The 17,798-nt window shown below is 50.4% G+C and overlaps 1 protein-coding gene across 5 annotated transcripts in view; it reads right to left on the reverse strand.

Annotated features, from left to right (window-relative positions):
• The window catches only part of PARVB (parvin beta), a 157,660-nt gene that overhangs the window by 116,915 nt on the left and 22,947 nt on the right, over positions 1 to 17,798 (reverse strand). The window contains exon 1 of one of the 5 annotated variants that reach the window (XM_073006621.1): positions 16,836 to 17,024. The exons of 1 other annotated variant lie outside the window; for it this stretch is intronic. In XM_073006621.1, the coding sequence (XP_072862722.1) occupies positions 16,836 to 16,947 (112 nt within the window). In that variant the 5' untranslated portion in view covers positions 16,948 to 17,024. Of the gene's footprint in view, positions 1 to 16,037; positions 16,610 to 16,835; positions 17,025 to 17,798 lie in introns of those variants that run through there. 3 more of the 5 variants (XM_073006625.1, XM_073006626.1, XM_073006624.1) reach the window with 3 other exon arrangements.

The raw sequence follows: 17,798 nt of genomic DNA on the forward strand, positions 1-17,798 counted from the left end.
CAAAATGGGTCTCACTGGCTAAAATCAAGGTGTCAGCAGGGCTGCATTCCTTCTAGAAGCTCCAGGAGAAAATTAATTTCCTGGCTTTTCCGGCTTTTAGAGGCTGCCCACATTCCTTGGCTGCTGGCCCCACATCACTGCAACTTCCACCTCCATCATCACTTGTCTCTGACTCTGACCCTCCTGCCTCCCTCTCATAAGGGCCCTGGTAATCACACTGGGCCCACTCAAATAATCCAGGCTAATCCCATCTAAAGGTTCTTAACTCAATCACACCTGCAAATTCCCTTTGATCACATAAGAGAACATATTCTCAGGTTCCAGGTATTGGCATATAGACATTTTTGGGACTATTACTCCGTCTACCATACCATCTCTTTTAAACGCATTTCAAAGTAACTTGCAGACATCAGTACTTTTCCCTCCAAGCACACACATCACTAACTAGAGTTCAGTATTTATCTATAGTTCTTTCATTTCTTTGGAGTTAAAATGTATATGCCATGAAATGCACAAATTTAAAGGCACACTCAAAAAGTTTTGATAAATGCTGCACCTGTGTATCACAAACCACTCTCACCGTAAAGAATATTTTCATAACAACAGAAAATTCCCTCCTGCTCCTCCCCAAGCAACTCCTGCCCACAGCCCCAGGGGCAACCACCATAGATTAGCTTTGTCTGTTGTAGAACATCGTAAAAATGAAATTAGCTGGGCGTAGTGGTACACACCTGTGGTCCTAGCTACTCGGGAGGCTGAGGCAGAAGGATCACTCGAGGCCAGGAGTTCGAGGCTGCGGTGAGCTATGATTGCACCACTGCACTTCAGCCTGAACATCAGAGTGAGGGCTCATCTTTGAAAAAAAAATGAAATGAAATGAAATCACAGTGTATACTCTTTTGGTCTGTCTTGGTTGCTCAGCATAGTGGTTTTCAGAGTCTCAGGTGATTTCCTGTACCGGCACCTTGTTCCTTGACACTGCCCAGGAGCATTCCATCCTGTCAATTACTGCTGTCTGTGTATCCATTCACCTACTGATGGCCCCCAAGCTGTTTCCAAGGGCCAGCTGCTATGAATGAAGCTGCTATGAACATTCCTGTACAAGCCGTCTTCTTATAGATTCCTACTTTTTTTTTTTTTTTTTTAACATTCTTGTACAGTCTTCTTATAAATTCCTTGTTTTTTTTTTTTTTTTTTTGACAGAGTCTCGCTCTGTTGCTTAGGCTGGAGTGCAGTGGCATGATCTCGGCTCCCACTGCAACCTCCACCTCACCAGGTTCAAGCAATTCTCCTGCCTCAGCCTCCTGAGTGGCTGGGATTACAGGCATGCACCACCATGCCCAGCTAATTTTTATATTTTTAGGTTTCGCCATGTTGGCCAGACTGGTTTGGAACTCCTGACCTCACGTGATCCGCCTGCCTTGGCCTCTCAGAGTGCTGGGATTACAGGAGTGAGCCACTGTGTCTGGCCATAGATTCCTACTTCTGTTGAGCAAATCCATCTAAGATTTACTGGAATTGCTGGGTCACAGGAAGGATGGTTATTTGGTTGTAAAAGAAACTACCAAGCTGATTTCCTCAGTGGCCACACCACTGCACATCCCTCCAGCTTGTGTGAGTAGCAACTGTCCTATTTTCACCACGTCTTCCAGCCTTTCCCATGGGTCTGCAGGGCCTTCCCCATGCTTCTCATGTGCATTTCCCAGGTGGCTGGTGACGGGGAACACTTTTCCAGATGCATACTGGCTATTTGTCAATCTTCTTTGGTGACATGTCTGTTCAAACCTTTTATCTATCTAGTCTTTTACTGCGTCGACTGTGGGTTTTTCTTTGTTTGTTTGTTTGTTTGAGATGGAGTCTCGCTCTGTCACCCAGGCTGGAGTGCAGTGGCGTAATCTTGGCTCACTGCAAGCTCTGCCTCCCGGGTTCGCACCATTCTCCTGCCTCAGCCTCTGAGTAGCTGGGACTACAGTGCGGGCGCCAGCCACCACGCCCGGCTAATTTTTTTGTATATTTAGTAGAGATGGGGTTTCACCGTGTTAGCCAAGATGGTCTTGATCTCCTGACCTCGTGATCCGCCCGCCTCGGCCTCCCAAAGTGCTGGGTTGACAGGCATAAGCCACTGCATCCAGTCGGCTGTGTTTTTAATCTTGAGTTGTAGGAGTTCTTTCCGTCTCCTGGACCCCAGTCTTTTAGCAAACATATGTTTTGCAAACATTTCCTCCCACTCAATGGCTTGACCAGGTCCAGCCTTTTTGTTTTTTATTTTTTGGTTTTTGAGATGGAGTCTCACTCTGTCACCCAGACTAGAGTGCAGGGGTGCGATCTCAGCTCACTGCAACCTCCGCCTCTCGGGTTCAAGAGATTCTCCTGCCTCAGCCTCCTGAGTAGCTAGGATTACAGGAGCGCTCCATCACGACCAGCTAATTTTTGTATTTTTTAGTAGAGGTGGGGTTTTGCCATGTTGGCCAAACTGGTCTCGAACTCCTGACTTCAAGTGATTCACCAGCCTCGGCCTTCCAAAGTGCTGGGATTACAGGTGTGAGCCACCGTGCCCAGCCCCAGGTCCAGTTTTAAGTACATTTCCTTTAATAACTCACTCAATTGTCTAATGACCCTATGAGTTAAGTACGCTTTACAGAAGAAGAAACTGAGGCACAGGGTGGGGAAGTACCTTCCCCATGGTCACAGCTCCAGGGCCCAGAAAGATCAGTTCAAGCCCATGCAGTCTGGCCTCAAGAGCAGTCACCCTAACCACTACACCAGACTGCCTCTTGCTTGCTGGGCAAATACACAAAGATCACTGTAAATGGTCATCACTATCTCCCAGCGAAAAGGGAATACACCACACCCCAGGAAGACAGGAACCACGCCAACAATCCGAAACGGAATGTAGGGACGTGATGGTGCCAGTGGGCAAAGAGGGGCCCCCACCCTACTGGAGGCGCGACATTTAAGTCAACAGGGCAGAGAGTTGCCAGAGCAGAGAGAACAGCGGGCATGAGGGCTTTGAGCCAAGGAAGATCATGGGACCTACAGAAAGTGAACGAAGACCCCGTGGCCAGGCCAAGGGAGAAGAGCTGGGAGCTGGAGCTGTGCCGGGCTGGGCTGGACTGGACAGGCGCTGGGTGGCTGGCGAGTATCTGGACTTGGTCCTGGAGCAGCATGAAGCCACTAGAGTTCTGTCTTCTTTCTATAAACACCAACAAGTTCATTCAGCACAAAAAGGATCTAATTTGTCTCCTCTGGTGCATCTTCCTAACGCTGGGGCTGAGTGCAGCCTAAATGCCAGGAATGATATCAGCTTACTAGGAGCCAGCTGGGAAGATGACTCCCCTCTGAATCATTCTTCCAGTTCAGCAGGGTCAGTGGCAATGAAGAGCCACACCACCTGGAGTTAAATCTCACCTGCTGGCAGGATGACCTCGAGCCTCTCTGAGCCTGTGTTTGCCCACCTACAAAATGGGAATAACCACATAATACCGACTTCCCAGCTTGGTGTGAGGAGTAAACAAGGGAATAATGCAGGAAGCGTCTAGCACAGCGCCTGGGACATCAGCAGGACCCGAGTCTTAGCGACAGTGTGATCATTATAGACTCCATTCTGATCTGTTTTCGTTTTTTCGGGACAGGGTCTCAGTCCATCACCCAGGCTGGAGTGCAGTGGTGCCATCTCAGCTCACCACAACCTCCACCTCCCAGGCTCAAGCAATCCTCCCACCTCAGCCTCCCGAGTAGCTGGGACTACAGGCACAAGCCACCATGCCTGGCTAATTTTTGTATTTTTGGTAGAGACAAGGTTTCACCATGTTGGCCAGGCTGGGACTACAGGCAGGTGCCACCATGCTCAGCTGTTTTTTCTTTTTTTGTTGTTGTTGTTGTTTTGTTTTGTAGAGACAAGGTCTCACTATATTGCCCAGGCTAGTCTCAAACTCCTGGGTTCAAGCGATCCTCCTGCCTTGGCCTCCCAAAGTACTGGGATTATAAGCATTTGTTTTTGTTTTTAATCTTCTTTTAACTTTTACCCTCACTTCTCAGATTATCTTTATTATTATTTTGATACAGGGACTCACTCTGTCACACAGCTGGAGTGCAATGGCGCAATCATGGTTCACTGCAGCCTTGATCTCCTGAGCTCAAGCGAGCCTCCCACCTCAGCCTCCCAAGTAGCTGGGACCACAAATGTGCGCCACCATGCCCGATTTTTTTTTTAATTTTTAATAAAAATGGGTTATCTCTATGTTGCCCAGGCTGGTCTTGAACTCCTGAGCTCAAGTGATCCTCCCATCTCAGCCTCCCAGAGTACCGGGATTATGGGCATGAGCCACCACACTCCTTCTATTAAACTTATATATACCAAGAATAAACTCATTTAGATTTTACTTTGAAAGACATTACAGTTGACTCTTGAAAAACACAGGTTTGAATTATATGAGTCCACTTATATACAGATTTTTTCCAATAAACAGGCAGGAAAATTTTTTGGAGATTTGTGACAATTTGAAAAAACCACAAACCACGTAGCCCAGAAATATTTTTAAAAATTAAGAAAAAGTTAGATACATGACAAATGCATAAAATATATGTAGATACTAGTCTATTTTATTTGCCACCATATAATACATATAAATCTCTATAAAAAGTTAAAATGTATCAAAACTTACACACACAAACACAGACTGTGTTCACAGTTGAGAGAAAGGTAAACAAATGTAAAGATGCAGTACCTATGTATTTATTTTATTGTATTTATTTTTCTTTTTTTCTTTTTTGTTTTTTTGAGACAGAGTCTCATTCTGTCACCCAGGCTGGAGTGCAGTGGCGTGATTTTGGCTCACTGCAACCTCTGCCTCCTGGGTTCACGTGATTCTCCTGCCTCAGCCTCCCAAGTAGCTGCAACTACAGGTGCCCACCACCATATCTTTAGTAGAGGCAAGGTTTCATCATGTGGGCCGCGCTGGTGTCGAACTCCTGACCTTAAGTGATCCACCCGCCTCGGCCTCCCAAAGTGCTGGGATTACAGGTGTGAGGCACCGCGCCCGGCCAAGATGCAGTATTTAACAATAACTGCATACAATTAACTGCAGTCCATACCACACCACTGTAATAGTAGCCACCTCCTATTGCTATTGCATTGCTTAAAACATTGCATTGCTTAGAATATTACTTGATGTTAATTATCTCCACTTGAGCAGTTCACCGCTCCAGTAAATTGCATATCATAGTAAAAAAAAAAAAAAAAAAAAAAAGTGATCTCTTTGGGTTCTCACATATTTTTCATCATGTTTAGTGCAATACCGTAAACCTGGAATAACACCATGGGACCCACACAGAGAGCCACTTGTGATGCTGGAAATGCTCCCAAGAAGCAGAGAAAAGCCTTGGCGGCCGGGCACAGTAACTCACACTTGTAATCCCAGCACTTTGGGAGGCCGAGGCGGGTGGATCACAAGGTCAGGAGATTGAGACCATCCTGGCTAATATGGTGAAACCCCATTTCTACTAAAAATACAAAAAAATTAGTCGGGCATGGTGGCACACGCCCGTAATCCCAGCTACTCGGGAGGCTGAGGCAGGAGAATCGCTTGAACCCGGGAGGTGGAGGCTGCAGTGAGCCGAGATCGCACCACTGCACTCCAGCCTGGGCAACACAGCCAGGCTCCATCTCAAATTAAAAAAGAAAAAGAAAAGAAAAAAAGAAAAGCCTGACATTCCAAGAAGCTGAATAGCCTGAGATGTTGTATGATAGGGTGAGGTCTGCAGCTGCAGTTGCTGGCCATTTCAGAGCATTCATCTTGTAAACACACATTGTAAACGTGCGGCATCAATAAACACAGCACAGGACTACAAATGCATTTTCTCTTCCTTATGATTTTCTTAATAACATTTTCTTTCCTCAGGCTCACTTTATAGTAAGAATACAGTACATAATGCATAGAACATACAAAATGTTGTTAATTGTTTACGTTATCAGCAAGGCTTCCAGTCAACAGCAGGCTATCAGCAGTTAAGTTTTGTGGGAGTCAAAAGTTACACATGGTGGCCGGGCGCAGTGGCTCAGGCCTGTAACCCCAGCACTTTGGGAGGCCGAGGCGGGAGGATCACCTGAGGTCAGGAGTTTGAGACCAGCCTGGCCAACATGGTGAAACCCTGTCTCTACTAATAATGCAAAAATTAGCTGGGCGTGGTGGTGCATGCCTGTAATCCCACATACTCAGGAAGCTGAGGCAGGAGAATCACTTGAACCTGGGAGGCAGTGGTTGCAGCGAGCCGAGATCGCACCACTGCACTCCAGCCTAGGTGACAAGAGCGAAACTCCGTCTCAAAACACAAAAAAACGTTACACGTGGATTTCCGACTGCATGGGGGGTCAGTGCCTCTTAACCCTGTGCTGCTCAAGGGTCAATTCTATTAATTTTGAAACAAAAAGAAAAAAGACAGGGATGAAGACACTTCAAATTAAGCTTTGGGCCAGATGTTTCTTAAGAGCTGGCCATGGTGGTGTGCACCTGTTGTCTCAGCTACTCGGGAGGCTAAGGCAGAAGGATCCCTTGAGGCCAGGAGTTCAAGGCTACAGTGTCTGATGATCTGGCCTGTGAACAGCCACTGCACTCCAGCCTGGGCAACACAGTAAGACCCCCATCTCAAACATATATATATGTACAAAGACCCTCATCTCAAACATATATATATGTATAAAGACCCCCATCTCAAATATATATATGTATAAAGATCCCCATCTCAAACATCTATATATGTATAAAGACCACCATCTCAAACATATATATGTATAAAGACCCCATCTCAAATATATATTCATAAAGAATATATGTATAAAGAATATATATTCATAAAGAATATATGTATAAAGAATATATATTCTTTATAATTATAACTGCGGTTTCAGTAAAAGAATGCAGACACAATGCAATCAATTCTAGAAGTATTCTTTATATTCTTTATATATTCTTTATACATATATTCTTTATTTTTATTTGTATATTCATATATATATACATTCCATTTATAGCAAAAATAAATTCTGAACACCATATGTGCATGAGGCCCCACCCCAGACCTCCCCCTTTCTCCAGCCTTGTCAGGGGCACTCTATCCACATGTGTTAAGTGGGGCCTGGTCACTTCTAGTTCCCTGGAGTCTGGAGTAACTTGAGAAGCAGAAAACAACAAGGGCAGACAGGGCTCTGCTGAGACAGCTGCTTCCGGGAGTGTCTGGATTTGAGCAAGCAACGTACGCAGGCCCTAGGAATGCTAAAATTTTCACCCCCTCTTTAACTTTTTAATAGCTTAACATTCAAGGCTAGATTCTGTGAAATTGTAACTTTTCAAATGAAAACAAGTATAATAATGCATGACTTTGTAAGAGAACGAGCAAAGAAATTCCTAAGAGGGCGTTGCTTGGGGAAATCAACATTACCGACCGCCTGTGGGTAGCCGGCAGGGAAAGGTTCAAAGGCCAAAACCAAGCTCATCATTTCAAATGGCAAAGCTTAAAGGAGCATGCCTCCAACTACTAACAGGCAAGCATAAAGAACTCCCACTCAGAGTCTACCAAATGTTCTCTGATACCATAGGCTGGTGAGGAAGCAAGAATGCCTCCTGGTGCCCATCTGAGTTGCCCTCACATTCTGGGTACAAGGAATTCCAGCTCGGAAACACCTGCTTCTCCGCACACGCAAAGCGGGTTACTCAGCCAAGTATACCTCAAAAGAGTATTGGGGGCTGGGAGTGGTGGCTCATGCCTGTAATCCCGGCACTTTGGGAGGCCGAGGCGGGCGGGTCAGTTGAGGTCAGGAGTTTGAGACCAGCCTGGCCAACATGATGAAATCCTGTCTTTACTAAAAATATAAAAAATTGGCTGGATGTGCTCACTTGAACCCAGAAGGTAGAGGTTGCAGTGAGCCGAGATCATGCCACTGCAGTCCAGCCTAGGCAACAGAGCAGGACTCTGTCTCAAAAAAAAAAAAAAAAAATCTAGTATTGGGGATGCTTCCTAGTCATAGATGGCAAGGGGAAGAGTTAAGATACCAACATTCTCCTTGCAATATCTTAAAGGATTTGCACAACTTTTGTTACCAACAGCCAACTAGCTGTTGCGTGACACTCAATGGGAACAAAGCAGCCAGTGCTGCTGAAATGAGCCAGCATTAGAGCTGGAAAAGGCTTCATTTCTGGGGATGAGGGATGATAGACACACAGCAACTAACCCTCCAAACACACTGCTAGTCTGGCTGGCTGGTCCCAGCATTCTTTTTCCCTAAGCCCAGACTCAGCCGAAGAATCCTTCTCGGCCCGGCGCGGTGGCTCACACCTGTAATCCCAGCACTTTGGGAGGCAGAGGCGGGCGGATCACCAAGGTCAGGAGATCGAGACCATGGTGAAACCCCGTCTCTACTAAAAATAGAAAAAATTAGCCGGGCGCAGTGGCGGGCGCCTGTAGTCCCAGCTACTCGGGAGGCTGAGGCAGGAGAATGGCATGAACCCGGGAGGCGGAGCTTGCAGTGAGCCGAGATTGTGCCACTGCACTCCAGCCTGGGTGACAGAGCGAGACTCCGTCTCAAAAAAAAAAAAAAAAGAATCCTTCTCAACACAGGGTTAGGCAGTCATCCTAAACTGAGCTGACCTGCCACTTCTGCTTTACCACATCCCAGCTCTGGAGTCTGGAGTCTGTGTCAATGCCTCCAGTCATCCACATTCATCCATAACAAATTCTGATTGAGCGCTCACTCAATTGCTGATAAGGCTTCACTTCCTCACACGGCAAGTGCTGCTTTGCTCCACAAGGGACCATAAGGAAGACAGGCTTAGAGAGAAGCAGCAACAGATCTGGCACAAGGAGGCGGGCTGCGCCACCCCGCCGGGCATTCTCTGAACCAGGGCAAGCTCAGCAGCTCAGAAACACAGAGCTGGGATCTGCCCACACTTTCCCATATTAGAAATGTTGACATGGGCCCCCAAGCGTTAACACACATAGCCTCAAAGGGTGTGTTCAGTCCCCACAGCCCAGACACTCTTAGTCAGAACGTCAGAGGAGGTAAAAGACTCCGCTGGTTTCCCAGGGCTGATCAAGTTACTCCCCAGATGCTGGGAGCCCTCGAGACTGGACAAGACCAAAACTGCCACTCATTCCATCTTTTCTTGTAACCAGGGGGAAGGCTCTCATTTGAATATGTCAGCCTGAGGTATCACAATGATGCAAAGCCACAGAACACTTCTAGGATTGATTGCACTGTGTCTGCATTCTTTTATCAAGAGAGCAATTAGTATGGAGAAGCAGATTACCACCACTGAGCCAACATATGCTTACAATGTCCTCCAAAGCTTATTAATCTGCTTTGCAGCCTCTACATGATGTAATAAATAGCAAATATATTAGGAGATAAACCAATTTGTCACCTGAAACCTAAAGTGTAACATGTACAGCTAAGGCAGAGCATTTTCATAGGGTATATCTTTTATGTGATGGAACCATGTATTTGAAAAGAAGAAAATGGCTAGGTAAAGGTGCCTGCCCTGTGCCAACCACGGCAGTGAGGAATCAGTCCAACGGAGCACTTAAAATCCATATTCGCAGCAGGGATGAACCCACTTACATCCAATAAACACCCCTTAATTATTCTGATGACTGGACAGGGAGCGCGAGGGTAAGCAACTTCAGGATGTGCAATCAATATTAAATCCACAGCGGTGGGGCAGGAATCAAGGCAGAGCCCCTTTGATGAGTGTGGGGTTGCCAAGGTGATCTGACTCTGCAGGAGGTTTATAACCAACGTGCTGGGAGAATCACTGAGAACCTGCCCTTCCTCCCCAAGCCCTGAAAGGCAGGGAAGAGTCATCACTTGTGGCCAAGCAGTGCCTTTACCTTTTCTACAGAAGCAGAGTTTCCGAGAGCTCTTAATAGGCCTTCAAGGAAAAAAAAAAAAAAAAAAAAAACCCACATGGTGCAGGTCGACTTTGCTGCCCCAGACAACAGAATGCATGGGCAGAACATACAATGAGAAATGTAGGGTTTGAAGATTAGAGTCAGAATAATAATCAAAGGAAATGTAGCTGAGCCACCCACTTCCTCTCAGCTCAAGAGAAAAGAGGCCCTCACTGGAAAATGGTCTCCAGGGAGTTCCACCCACCTCCCCGAGGAGTGTCTCCTGTGCAGGCGCTGGGCAGCGTCACGGTGACCTCACTGTGCCTTTCCTTCTCAGACCAACAGCTGTCCATCCCCAAACGGTGGCAGCCTCTGCTCGAAGGAGGTCTGCATTTAGAGAAAGGGGTGTGGAACTGTCTTTCTCTTCGTTGGCAGGGTCTGTAAAGAGCCTCACGACACAACAGCTCTAAATAGGACCTCCACCATCCCCCCTTCCCCATAGAAACCACGGTGACCATGGCCCTGGTCCCTCACCTGCCAAATCCCCCAACTTCGGACCAGCCACTCCCCCTTTGCGTTGGCTAGGAGGCCCGCTGGCCTTCCCGACACGCCACAGCCACCGTTCTACCAGCCCTGACACCATCAGAGGGGTCACGTGAGCACAGAGGGCCTAGAAATGAGAAGTCTGAAAAATCGTCCAAAAGAAACCACACTCCCTGCAAATCCTTTCCCACCCCTCCCACAAACAAGGATCTGGGTCCTCTTTCATTTGTGAAGGTCAGCATCGGAGGGGCTGGAGTCGGCTAGAAAACAGTGTGGAAATCACAGACACGCCTGCATCCACCCACGCCACCTCCTCAGGGCATGGCCTCTGTACCACGCCACATTCCTGCCTGTCTGCCTGCCTCCCCGCCGTTCCCCCATTCTGTCCATTCCCCACTCCCTGAAGCCCCACTGAAATCGGCCACCCCTGCCAAACCCCAGCACGGGTTCCAAGCTCCCGTGCTTGCAGGACACCAGGGCTGCTGCTTACCTCTCAGGTCCCCAATCAGGGTTGGCCACAGCCCACAAGCTACACCGTGGCTCAGCCACTGGGAGCCTTCCTGGGGGTCTCCTTAGGGGCCCCTTCCCCGTCGCTGGGCTGATTTCCAGCCATCCTAGACACTCAGCCAGGACCACTTCCTCCAGGGAGGCCCAAAACCCCAAGTCTGGGTGGTAAGACTCCCGTGGATCAGTCCCCGCATATGCCTGCCCCTCAAACCATCCTGAGTGGGGCCTGAGCCACAGCTCACCTCCCTTCACTGGTGCATCTTAGTGTTTGGGGTCAACCCAACGTCTACATAACTGATGGCTCTGTGTAAAAGATGGATACCCTGAAGGAAATTATCAGTTGCTGGTTTAGGGCCTTGAGATTTCTCTCCTAAAGGTTATTTAAAGTCCACAAAGAAACTTAATACTTTCAACCTTCAGTTCAATGTCGCAGCCACCTAGTGATTTCTATCTTTCTTTTTTCTCTCTCTCTCTTTTTGAGATGGAGTCTCACTCTGTCGCCCAGGCTGGAGTGCAACGGCATGATCTCAGCTCACTCCTCCCGGGTTCAAGTGATTCTCCTGCCTCAGCCTCCTGAGTAGCTGGGATTACAGGCGTGCACCACCATGCCCGGCTAATTTTTGCATTTTTAGTAGAGATGGGGTTTCACCACGTTGGCCAGGCTGGTCTCAAACTCCTGACCTCAGGTGATCTGCCCACTTCAGCATCCCAAAGTGCTGGAATTACAGGCATGAGACACAGCGCCCGGCTAATTTTTGTATTTTTAGTAGAGACAGGGTTTCCCCATGTTGGCCAGGCCAGTCTCAAACTCCTAACCTCAGGTGATCCACCTGCCTCAGCCTCCCAAAGTGCTGGGATTATGTGTCTGGCCTAGTGATTTCTTTAGATCTAGTTGATGAGGTGTCAATATCTTGCTCATTAATCACTATTTCTACATCAAATGCTTAGAAGATATCAGGATCAAGAGAAGGGAAAGACAAGCCGCTGGCTGGGAGAGAAAATATTTGCAAAACACATGACTTGTATCCAAAATATATGAAGAACTCTTCCAACTCAACAGTAAGGAAACAAACAAGCAGATTTAAAAATAGGCCAAGGCCGGGCACTGTGGCTCACGCATGTAATCCCAGCACTTTGGGAGGCCGAGGCAGGTGGATCTCCTGAGCCCAGGAGTTTGAGACCAGCCTGGGCAACATAGTAAGACCTCATCTCTACAAAAAATACAAAAATTAGCTGGGCATGGTGGTATGTGCCTGTAGTCCCAACTACTCCAGAGGCTGAGGCATGAGGATCACTTGAGCCCCAGAAGGTTGAGACTGCAGTGAGCCAGGATTGTGCCACTGCACTCCAGCCTGGGCTACAGTGAGACCCTGTCTCAAAAATAAAATAAAAATAAAAATAAATAAAATACAAACGAGCCAATGACCTTAACAGACACTTCACCGAAAAAGATACACAGATGGCAAATAAACATCTGAAGAGATGCTCCACTTCATACATCATCAGGGAAATGCAAATTGAAACAGCAACGAGACACCACGATACACCTGTCAGAACTCCAAAATCCAGAACACTGACACCGCCAAATGCTGGCGAGGGTGCGGAGCGGCAGGAACTCTCGTTCGCCGCCGGCGAATAAAAGTGGCACAGCCACCTTGGAAGACAGTTTGGTGGTTTCTTCCCAAACGAGACACGCTCTTACCATACGATCCAGCCATCGAGCTCAAATGAAGTAAAACCTTAGCTACACACAAAAACCCACACGCGGAGGTACACAGCAGCTTTATTCATAACTGCCAGAACTTGGGAGCAACCAAGATGTCCTCCAGCAGGTGAATGGATCAACCAACTGGCACATTCAGACAACAGATTATTATTCAGTCTAAAAAGGAATGAGCCACCAAGCCATGAGACGACATGGAAGGGCCCTCAATGTACATGACTGAGTGGAAGAAGCCAATCTGGAAGCGCTACTGTATGCTGTATGATCACAACCATATGACAATCTAGAAAAGGCAAAAATATGGATATAGTAAAAAAAACAAACAGACAAAAAAAATGATCCGTGGTTGCCAGGGGTTTGGGGAAGTGGAGGGACACACAGGCAACAGAGAGAGGATTCTGGGGTCAGTGACACTCCTCCAGAGGCGACTGTAATGGTGGGTCCATGTCACTCTACATCCATCCAGAAACACAGAATGTCCAACGGCAAGAGCGATCCCTAATGTAAACTATGAGCTTGCGGAAACAATGATGCCTCCATGTTGGCTCATGACTCTACCACACAGCCTGGGGGCACTGATGGAGGTGAGAAGGGATAGGTGGGGACACTTTGTATTCTTTGCTGGATTTCACTGTAAACCTGAAACTGCTTTAAAAATATACGTAAATATATATGTGAATATATATATACATACACACACACACATATATATATTTGATACAGAGTCTCGCTCTGTTGCCCAGGCTGCAGTGCAGTGACGCAATCTCGGTTCACTGCAACCTCCGCCTCCCAGGTTCAAGCGATTCTCCTGCCTCAGCCTCCCATGTAGCTGGGATTACAGGTGCGTGCCACCACGCCTGGCTAATTTTTGGAATTTTAGTAGACATGGGGTTTCACCATGTTGACCAGGCTGGTCTCGAACTCCCGACCTCAGGTGATCCACCCACCTCGGCCTCCCAGAGTGCTGGGATTACAGGCATGAGCCACCTCGCCTGGCCCACACATATTTTTTTAAGGTAATCAGGGGATAGAAACTTCCTGAATGTGTTGCTCATAAAAGAGGGACAGAACCTCCAGACTGGCTGCTCTGGCCCCGCTGGCTTCAGCTCTCTCTGAGAAACCTGACCCTGGCCACTGGGCAGTGGCACTTGAGGTCCAGGGCCTAGCACAGCACGGAACAGGCCTCTTGTGGCAAATGTGTGGAGCACTCCACCCGACGTCTTCCATGTAGGGCCTCACTGGCCGGGGCGGGCCATCCGCCTCTGAGGATTTCCAGCAGCAGCTGGGCTGTCCCTGACCCCCGTCCTGGCCCTGCGGAGCCTCCCATCCCATGGTCACAGTGGGGAACCCTGTGTGCTGTTGGGGGCTCTTCCCTCCACACAGGCTCCTCTAAGCCCCAGGAAAGCTGAACCCAGGTTTGAAACACGCTGTCCTTTCATGTCCCCAGAGCTTCTGTGGGGAGCCCTGGGGGTTTCCGGCGTTCCTCTCCATTTTGCGAATGCCTACAGTTAATCACAGTTCCCTTTTTTGACCCGGGACACACCTCCCATGGCGCATCAGCCTTATTAATCACACCCGCTGTGAAGCTCATTCTCAGACACTTCCTGCACGGCTTCCTCCAAACCCCAGGGCCCCACATTTCCTAACCCCCTCTCCTCTGGAACAAGCCAGGTCACTCATCCCAACCATCCCTCTCAAAAGTCCCTCTGTGCCTTGTCACACCCCTGCCTGAAGCTGGAACCTCACTGATGAACCCGCCCCCTCCCCCAGCTTCTCCCTCCTCCCTTAGAGTCTTCAACTCAGGAACACAACGGAGCCACATCCGCTCTCCCGAATCCAGCCTCAACTTTCTAACAAAGGAGGAAATGAAGCCGATGGTGCAGCAGGCAGGGTCGTGGAAACCTCCCAAGCACCCAGGCACTCTCTGGTAGGCAACCAAGCATAGCTCTGATGGCCTAAAGTCAGGGTCAGGGGCTTCTCTCACCCTGGAGTGGCCAGAAGCACATGTTGCCAAGGCAAACGGGCTTGCAGAATTACCGGCAACTCTCAATTATTCAAGGCCTCATTATTCGGTCTTCCTGGCTCCTCCACTTCCCAGGAGACCACACAGAAGCCGCTAACCCCTTCCCAATCCAGCCTGTCCCTCAATTCCTGCGCCTGGATCCAAGGAGGGTTTGTGGCCCTCTGTTTGCCAGGCACCCCAACCCTGAGAACCGAGGCAGGGCGCCCAGCTCACCCCCAGCAAAAGCAGCATCAGCAGTGCCTGGTGTCCTGCTCCTCCTCCTGCCTCCACGCCCGTTCTACTCAGCACAAGATGCTTCCTGCTACTGGAATTCTTGGTGCATTTGAATTAAACCAGGCTGGGCCTGAATTTTCTAGGCACACATCAATTCATACAGGCAAGGAGGAGAAGCACTGTGTACTCTGGAATTTGGGCCCCGTCCACTACTTTGGGTGTGTGTTCTTCCTATTCCGAGAGCGTAAACGGCACCTAAAAAAAGCTGTAATAGCCCAGAACATTCCGGTTCCTTGCCGTTCTATGAAAGACTTTCCTCTGGTTCCTTCTGGCCTCCACTCAAGTGTCCCCTCCTCAGAGGCCTCCCCTGGCTCCGATCGCCCTGTTCTATGTGCTCTGGGGCATGTCATCACAGCACTACTTGTCTTATTCATTCCTTGTTCCACGAAAGCAAGCACCCCGCCCCCACTCTTTTCTTCCTAGGGTCCCAGCAGCACCTGGCCCGTGGCAGGCGCACCCCAGGCTGTGGGCTGAACTGTGAGGGGAGTGTCACTTGCGTCTATAATTGTTGCAAGCCATAAAGAGGAACCGAAATGATTTCTGGTGAGGGTGCTGATGACTGCATGGAAGAACAGCAGGGATGACAGACAGAAGGGTGACAGTCACTAATCATGTCATTTAGAAGAGGTGACAAACACCGACTAATACAAGCCACAGTGGGTCGTCCAGTGTAAGGCTTGAGAGAAGAGTGGCCTCTCCACCAGGAGACCCACTGAAGGGGACAAGACCCTGCCCTCCTGGAACAGGATCACGGGTGGGAAGACACGCATCCCCTGGGGGCGCAGGCGTCCCTGGCAGAAAATGGCTGGGGAACCAAGCGTTCCCTGCACCGTACACAAAACCTGGGGAGCAGGTGCATGGGGGCACACACAGGCCTAGAGGCAAATCTGTCACATGTGTTCCCAGAGCACACACACCCCTAGGAATACAAGAGTCCCAGGGAAGAAATGAATGGGGGACCTGCATCCCGGGGTACACTAATCCCTGGAGGCACAGGAAGAGTTCCCAGGGATATGTCAGGCCCAGGTGGTTTAAGAAAACCGTACTGCATACCCACTAAGGGAGGGCTCCTTCCCGGGTACCCACCTGAGGCCGGCCTTTCTCCATCTGCCTTTCCACAGCAGCTCCTCACCTCCATTCTTTGTAAGCTCCCCGCACCTCTCACCAATCTGAAATCTCACTCTGGGGCACGGTCCCAGAGGCAGAACCTCCCCACCCAAGCAGAAAATTCAAGAATGTATCTCCCAGGAGGCCCTGGGCAAGCGGTACACTTAAAGACATCAGACTATACCCTGCAACTCTCAAATTCTTTAAAACGTACGAGGTTGCTAGTGTTTCGTGAGCACATGCCATAAAAACTTTAAAAAAATTTTTTTTGTTTAATGCGATCTCTGCAACCCTTGCTCGCAGGCCTCCCAGGCCTCAGACCTGCACGCCCCGAATCCCGCACCCTGCAGGGCGCCCGCGCAACAACCAGTAGCGGGTCCCCCAGGCCGTGCCTGCCCAGCGTACCCTGCACACGTGAGTGTCACTGCTCATGGAATGAACGGTCACACCGCGCGACTGGCATGCCGCTGGCCCAGGGAAGAGCTAAACACCCGGCGGCCGGAGCAGGCGCGGGCCCTGCACGGTGGCCCGAGGTCCCCGCCGCGCAGGCGCCCGCACGCGCGTTTGGCAGACTCCTGAAGCCACCGCGGCCCCATGCGCCAGGTCCCGGCCGGTGCTTACAGGTCTTGGGTCAAAGGCTTGGCCTATCCCGAAGGTCGCGCAGCCGCGGGGGCGGGCAGGGGGCGGGCGGGGGCTGCCCCGTAGGGCGCTGGGGGCCCAGGGCGGGCGCGGCCCGGCAGGTCCCCAGGGGGTCGGCGGGCGCGGGCGCGCACTCACCCTCGCGCGCCCTCCGCTTCCTGGCCAGGGTGCCGCCCAGCTTGCCCAGGAACGACTCGTCCTTCTTCATCCTGCGGGGCCGCGGGGTGGGCGAGCGCGGCACGGAGGACATGGGCCGCGCGTGGGGCCGGCGGCTGGCGCAGCGCGTGTGGAGCCGCCCGGTCGCCCCGGGGAGTGGCCGAGGGCGCGGCCCCACCGCGGGTCCCCGCCCCGCCCCGCCCCCGCCCCCGGCCTGGAGCGCGGCCCCGGCGGCCCGGATGCCCGAGGCCTGCTGGTCCCAGGCGGAGCCGTCCCCGTCCCGCGCCGCTGCTCACGCTCAGACAAGGGGTGTGGGGCCACCCCGGGAGCGGCGCAGCCTTTTCCCCACGCTTTGGAGCCCTGGGCTCTGCTCGGCTCCGCTAGTGGTGCGGGATCCAGGGGGCAGGGCGACAGACACCATTGCCACGTGGGTGCGTCCTCAGGACGTCCTGAAAGTCGGAGAGAATCAAGTCACACGAACGTGGCCGGTCTGTTGTAGAGCTTCTGCCAAGAGCCAGGCCCAGGGCAGGGGAAGCCCTTCTGAACTGGGAATTGTCCCTACCCACGGGAAGCTTAGAGGATGGAGGGCGATGCGGGGGACAGGTCATTGGCCTGACCTCCAAGGGGAGCTCCAGGAGTTGTTTCTGGAAGAGGCGACAGGGAGGCCCCAGGAAATGGCTTGCAGGACGGTACCATGAGGTCAGCAGAAAAGCAAGCCCTGGGGACAGTGTGGGGTGCCAGGGAGGGGGAGAGGAGGGGAGGCAGGCCTCGCAGGTGTTGGAAGCAGAGGAAAAGGCTTCATCCCGAGGGAGGCCAAGCAAGGCGGTTTTTTTTTTTTTTTTTTTAGACAAAGTCTTGCTCTGTTGCCCAGGCTGGAGTGCAGTGGCACAATCTCGGCTCGCTGCAACCTCCACCTCTTGGGTTCAGGCGATTCTCCTGTCTCAG

The sequence above is a fragment of the Chlorocebus sabaeus genome, chromosome 19 (genome assembly GCF_047675955.1).
Source record: "Chlorocebus sabaeus isolate Y175 chromosome 19, mChlSab1.0.hap1, whole genome shotgun sequence".
Classification (NCBI taxonomy): domain Eukaryota; kingdom Metazoa; phylum Chordata; class Mammalia; order Primates; family Cercopithecidae; genus Chlorocebus; species Chlorocebus sabaeus.